The 6,215-nt window shown below is 43.9% G+C and overlaps 1 protein-coding gene across 1 annotated transcript in view; it reads right to left on the bottom strand.

Moving 5' to 3' along the window:
* The window catches only part of brd1a (bromodomain containing 1a), a 17,333-nt gene that overhangs the window by 5,059 nt on the left and 6,059 nt on the right, over positions 1-6,215 (bottom strand). Inside the window, 10 exon segments of the mRNA XM_035680930.1 lie at positions 518-672; positions 1,133-1,242; positions 2,128-2,261; positions 2,465-2,606; positions 3,044-3,089; positions 3,132-3,175; positions 3,178-3,343; positions 3,345-3,637; positions 5,079-5,414; positions 5,515-5,827. Coding sequence (XP_035536823.1) covers positions 518-672; positions 1,133-1,242; positions 2,128-2,261; positions 2,465-2,606; positions 3,044-3,089; positions 3,132-3,175; positions 3,178-3,343; positions 3,345-3,637; positions 5,079-5,414; positions 5,515-5,827 — 1,739 coding nt within the window.

Below are 6,215 nucleotides of genomic sequence, written 5' to 3'. Positions count from 1 at the left end.
GGGGGGGGGAGACAGCATCTATATTACAACACCTGAACAGTAGTTTTCATGATTCAAAAAGTAGCACTAGCATGAAACGGAACTAGAAGAAACCGCTTTAGGAAAGTTGATCCAGTTATAATACCAAGAGGAAGCCAAAAGTGCTGTCAAATTCAAATTGCTTGTTTTGCATTATTTACTGGTGTTTTCAGTTATATTTTTTACTTAAATCCTTTTGGTACATTTCGTTAGTTTCAGCTCACTCCTAGATGTGGATTATTCTTTCCTAGTAGCAGATAAAAAGCCAGTCACCAGTACACAAAGGCTACAGAACCACCATCATTAGAAAAGATTAGAAAACATTTCCCAGTGATGAGAGTCCAGGGGAAATCTTTAAAGAGAGCCATTTGTCGTCTCTTGACAATTGCTGTCTCGAGCCACAAGAGAATAATGATCAGCTGACAGACAGGTTGACAGGTTTTACCCTTGTAGAAACCTGTAGCAGGTGAAATCACTCCCGCGAGATAGCGGCACTCACCAGCTGCGCTTGTTGTCGAAGAAGAGGACGAGGTAGAGTTTCTCTTCGGCTTTGTACTGCATCTGTTCTCCAATGCGGAGCACGTCCATGGGGGGCATGGGGATGGACACCCCGTTGTGCTGGCAGCCTACACGTGGCATGTGGGGGTCGATGATCTACACAGAGGCGAGAGGGGAGTTAGACACTTGTGCTTATTGAATGCAAGTGCAAGGCAAACATACATTAACCCAGAGAATCACTCAAGCATATAGTAAAGATGTCTATACTGCATACACACGCATACAAATGCATGCACACTGCCAGCTTGTGGCAATAAGATTCTTTTTCCTCATTTGTCCTTTCATGCTAAGGTCAAATTAAAGTGGTTAACAGTGAAAGGCTGCCACCTAGAGGAAAAAAATGACATAAAAACTGGGCTTTTCCCCCCCGAAACTGTCCACTAGACACCAAAAAGAACAGCTGTAGTAAAACTACTGCTTCATCCTGTGGGACAAGAGTGTCATAATTAGGTTCCAATGTGTCCCAATGTGTCCCAATGTGAAGAGATGACAAAGAAACATCAGAGTAAAAAGACTACTCAGTGATGGTCATGCTTTCTTTCCCACAAACACTCACCAAGGCAGGGTAGGAAGGGTATCCACTACATTTGGCCCAAACTAGCTTTAGGGGTTCCAATGCAACTGTTGCAGCACTAGCGGGCATCCAAATATTGCTGTTGCCAACCTCTATGGAAGCGGGAACAACACCAAACAAGTTATGTGTGGGTTTAAACACAGACAGAAACACATTTCCAAAGCCGTGCTTTGCCAAGTGCAGGAGTACACAGGGTGGGAAATTAACTTTTCCCCTTTAAGAGCCACAAGTGAACGACAGATATTAAAACCTACCAGCCACTTTAAGCAATTTATTAGCCAAATATGAATTTTAGATGAGGGAAGAGCCTCCAGATGCTTACTGGTTTCATGCCATGATGGCAGGCAGAGTGTAAAGACTCACCGGTCAGTGCCAGAAGTCACAAGAAGCTGGCTGGTAGCTGCTGTTAATTTCCAACCCTGCTTTTTTATGTGTGTATGAATACCAGGTGTCTGCAAGTTATAGTTACAGGCTACACTGATTGTGAAACTAGAATTACATTTATGGCCAATTCTCCAGTTGAACAGGAAAAGTAAACTCTGCACCTTTTATAGTTTTCATGACATAATTTAAGACATTTTAAGATTTTAGAGGAGAGGCTGATATTCTAAAAGAAATTGCAACACATAGTATTAAGTATATTTGACCATTTCTTCTATTAATTGGCAGTCCAGCTGGGTTTTACTGATGTTAAACTGTTACTGTTTTCTCTTATAAAATGTTTGCTTTGATAAAGTGAATTGTTTTAAATGTGTCAAATTGCCTGCCTAGATACATGTCTTGCAAAACATGTTTACTGTATGAGTTGTCTGTATCAACCTAAAAATAAGTGAAGCATTAAAGTTTCATAAAATCAACTAAATATCAATATTTGACTGTATATTGATTTGCAATGGTGAATAAAATAGGTAATCTGTATACCTAATGTTCACACACGCATGCAGATTATTTTTTGACATATAATGCAGCCAATTTACCGGCAGCGATTCGAGCAGCTTTTGCAAAATTGCCGGTTTCGATGCAGGCGATTAATTCGCTCTTATCGTCCACAGTGTTTCTCCGGACCAAGGCGGGTTTCCCCTTCCCACATTTTGGAAGACTGAGAATAGTGCTAGAAACAAAAAAACAGACACAGGAGTCACCATTAGAGACAGATCATCTGGAGATGATGACAGCTTGGACCAGTGTTGGACAACCAGCTAATTGAAAAATAGAAGGCCGGAAGAACAGACGGACCAGCTGGCATCGCCGTCTTTAGGCCCTGCTATTGAGTCAAATCAGAATAAAATGGCTAGACATGTTCTGGTGGATTACCTGGTGCTTCCTGGCAGGCTGCTACATGAGGAGATGGAGGACTCAGAGGCACAGCGTCTTCGTGGCTCCACAGGTCTACTGGCTCGACTGGAGTCTTCTAGCTCTTTCTCCTCTTCCACCTCCAGAAAACCGCTTGACAGGCCTGAGATACAACAACACAAAATCAGGTAAACACACATTACCAATGCTCTAAAACCAAAATCCCATGCAGCTCTTGTGGAATGTTACGGGTTGTTCAATCAACAGCTATTCTAATTTAAGCAAACTGGTGTAAAAGAGTAAACAAGTCTGTTGTGATGACTTGTAAGCGGCGTAACAGCTCATTGCGATGTTTGCACTGCCAGTTTCAGGGGTTGGCAGCAGACCTAAATACTGTTCTGCTAATTTAATCAGAGGCTTGAAGACGCCATTCAAAGTGGAACATACGGTAAATCGAAGAAATGTTTAGCCATGCAGAAAGTTGTGAAACTGCTCGAGACGGTGAAAATATTGACGGCGTTTATTTATTATTTTTTTAAATCACAGTAGTTAGTGATTTAAAGTTGGTTTTTTTAGCGTATTTCTCTGTACACTTCTTACCAGTGTCAAGTCGTTTCACAGGGGACTCCCCCTCCTCTTCATGCTCTCCCTCCTCTCCCTCCTCCTCCTCCTCGCCGTCTCTGCTTGCGCATGTGCTTCCTCTTCTTGCTGTGTAGGAGAGCGTCTCCAGCCTGGTATGGAACCACCGACAGGAAAGGATTTGGAGCCCAGCTGCGCCCCGTCCTCATCTTCCTCCTCCATGCCCTCTTTTGTTTCGACTCCGCGGCCCCCCTCGTCTCCGCCTCCTCTTGGGCTTGTGGGGCTGGCGGTCTTCGACTTGCGGAAGAGCACGGCGGTGCGGGGTTGACCGCGGCCCGGTGGGCTCGGCGAGGGTCCGACGTGCGACCACGCTCACGTCTCCGTCCAGCAAAGAGTTCTGGAGGCTGTCGTGGGAGTAGCCGTTGAGGTGGGGGGGGGAGGAGAGCAGGTCCGGTATTTCCCCGTCAAACTTGACTCGCTTGCTGAGAGTCTTGTCTTCGCAGTCCGGGGCGGCGTCGATCGGTTTGAGGGTGGGGGGCTCGGGGTCTGTGTCTGAGTGGATGAGGGGAGGGATGGAGTCTGAATGCTCCAGTTTGGGAGGAAGAGACTTGTCTCCTGTGGGGGAGAAGAAAAGAAAAAGCACACCAACAGTTCATAGTTGTAATTTTGACTATAGAGTCAACATTAATCATTCAAAGTGCCACCACTAAGTATAACATTATTCATGTTGTGGCACACAGGCTGTTTTTACAGTTACTGCCAACTCCTTCTTAGGTTTTATTACGTATATTAATGTATTTCCCTTTCTCTTTATCATCATTACTATTTCCTCAAGGTGCGGTAGAAATAAAGTATAATGTGTTTTTTGTGGTGAAGGATTAGCTACGCAAAACGACATCATGAAATCTTTGGAAGAACAACAACAACAAAAAAAAAAGCTATTCATAAAAAGTAAAAACATAAACAATATGACTAAATGACAAAGACAAGAAATATGACTTACAGAACAACACTATTACCAACAGTAATGCGCTGCAGCATCCGCACTTTGTCCTTGTGTTTGTAGAAATGCTGACACAGCACATTATCATATGGCTTTTGGGTTTATCATAAAAGTAAAACAAGGCGCTGTTTAGCATAACACTGAGGCACTTTTATAAATAAAAAATGAGAGCGAAATGACTTTTTCCCTTTCTCTTTCTCTTTCCCCCCCTAGCTCATTATAATGCTATCTATTCAGGGATCAGTTCCACAGAGAGATATAAGAATGCTGTACCAGTAACACTTTTTTTCCTCCGCTGCCAGAGCACAACCGTCACATCTATTTGATCTTAAAGTTGTCTGGTTCTGTGATTTGAAATTAGGAGTTGACTAAAGGTCTTGTGTGTCAGTGAGAACAAGTTTCAGTTTAACAATCAGTCACATGTGAGAGTTTGTGTGAATGATTGAGGAGAACTTTTCTTGTTTAAGTGAAATAAAACCTGCTGTTGCTCCACCGACAATGAACGGCTCATTCTCTGTCAAACACACATACTTATGTGTCGATGTTACTGAAAAATCTCATTAGCCATTAGCGAATACCATTAGCACTAATAATCCTATTAACATCCAGTGGTTTTATCAGTTAATAACATAATTAAGGTGGTTTGGGCTTTCTTGATTCTTGCTTTGGGAAATAAAGGTCAATGTTCACAATCAAAGGATCTGCTTTCCAGGATATTCTGTAGTGTTTTAGCAAATTTCCCCAAAACAGCAGACTGATGCTCACCTCACAATCTCTAATGGCTTGTTGAGTATGTGTTACAGTAACCTGATAATGTCGTTGTCTTCGAACCTGACATGTGAGAGGCAATTGAGAGGTCTGGAACCAGGCTAGCGTAAGACGCACTGGATTTGGGGAACAACATGTGACTTTGCTCTGCAGGGCTATGTTTTGGGTTGGGGGCTTATCTCTGACCTGCACTTCAGCATATTAAAGGACATGTGATTCTCCTTAAAAATGACAGAGGCTCGAGAGAAACCATTCTCATGAAGCCAAAGCTAAGATCAAACGTACCCTCGTCATCTGGAAAATGTCCATTGGGTTTCAATCTCTCTTCTTGCTTTTTATGCTCTGGGTGGGAGGCAGCTGATGAAGACAACGCTGATGTGGAGGGAGTTGTGGAGGAAGAAGAGTGGTGGTGGTGGTGGTGGTGGTGGTGGGAGGGATGGACTCTCTTTAGGCTCATTTCGTTGCGCACATCGTTGATGGTCTTTTTGAGGAGCTTTAGGCGCTTGCTGCGGGAGGGGCTGGACTTCATGGCACAGGTCAGGTCAAACTTCTCCAGTAGCTGCTGCAGCTGCTTTTCCTGAGAAAGATGCTCACGGTTGGCTGGCACTAGTAGGCGGTCCACTAAGGAGAGAATTAACTCATTAGGGAATAGGTGGAAACACATTTTATGAATATTTCTCATTCGTTTCACAGAGGCATGTGTGTTCGCTACTGCCCTTACCGTCTTCCCAAGAAAAGGATGGAGTCGCTTTGATTTCAGGAGCTTCGGGCAGATGCATGCCGCTCTCTGTGTCGAAGCCGATTCTCTCCACGTCTCGCCGGGCCTTTCTAAGCAGGGCCCCGCCCTGGTCTCGTAGGCGAATGGCAGCCCGGTAGAAATAGGTGTCCTTCGAGTTATATTTCATGCAATTATCAATAATGAGGGTGAAGTCGCTCTCAAACTGATCCAAGTTGTTGTAGCCCTGTGCATCGATGCGCTGCCGCATGGTGGAGAAGTCCATCGGGTGCTTGATGTGATCGAGGTAGTCTGGCACCTGCAGGAAACAGCGCAGATAATGAATGATTTGACCATATGACCCAGACCTTTCCTATCTGCCCTTCAGATTGACAGACTGACTCTTCTCTGTCCCTTAACAGTAGGCTAAAGGGGCTCATTTCTATCATATATTTAAGATAAACCCAACTTGTTTGGACTCCCTAATGATGAGCAATGGCAACATATACAAGACCTTGTGCGTCCTCTATATGCACAAGGCACAGTCTGCCACAGTTCATTTCACGCAACAGTACAGCAACATGCTTATAAAGTGCAGTGACAACATTTAACAACATGACAACAGCTAACCAATATATTTAATCATTTACTAGTAAGGTAATGGAGTGCAGAATAAAAAGCTGACGCCCAACGTGGGGCTCGAACCC

Source organism: Morone saxatilis, unplaced genomic scaffold (genome assembly GCF_004916995.1).
Source record: "Morone saxatilis isolate NCDOM2014 unplaced genomic scaffold, NCSU_SB_2.0 Contig10, whole genome shotgun sequence".
NCBI lineage: Eukaryota > Metazoa > Chordata > Actinopteri > Moronidae > Morone > Morone saxatilis.
Note: the sequence above shows the minus strand (reverse complement) of the source record. Positions and strands in the feature narration are given on the sequence as shown.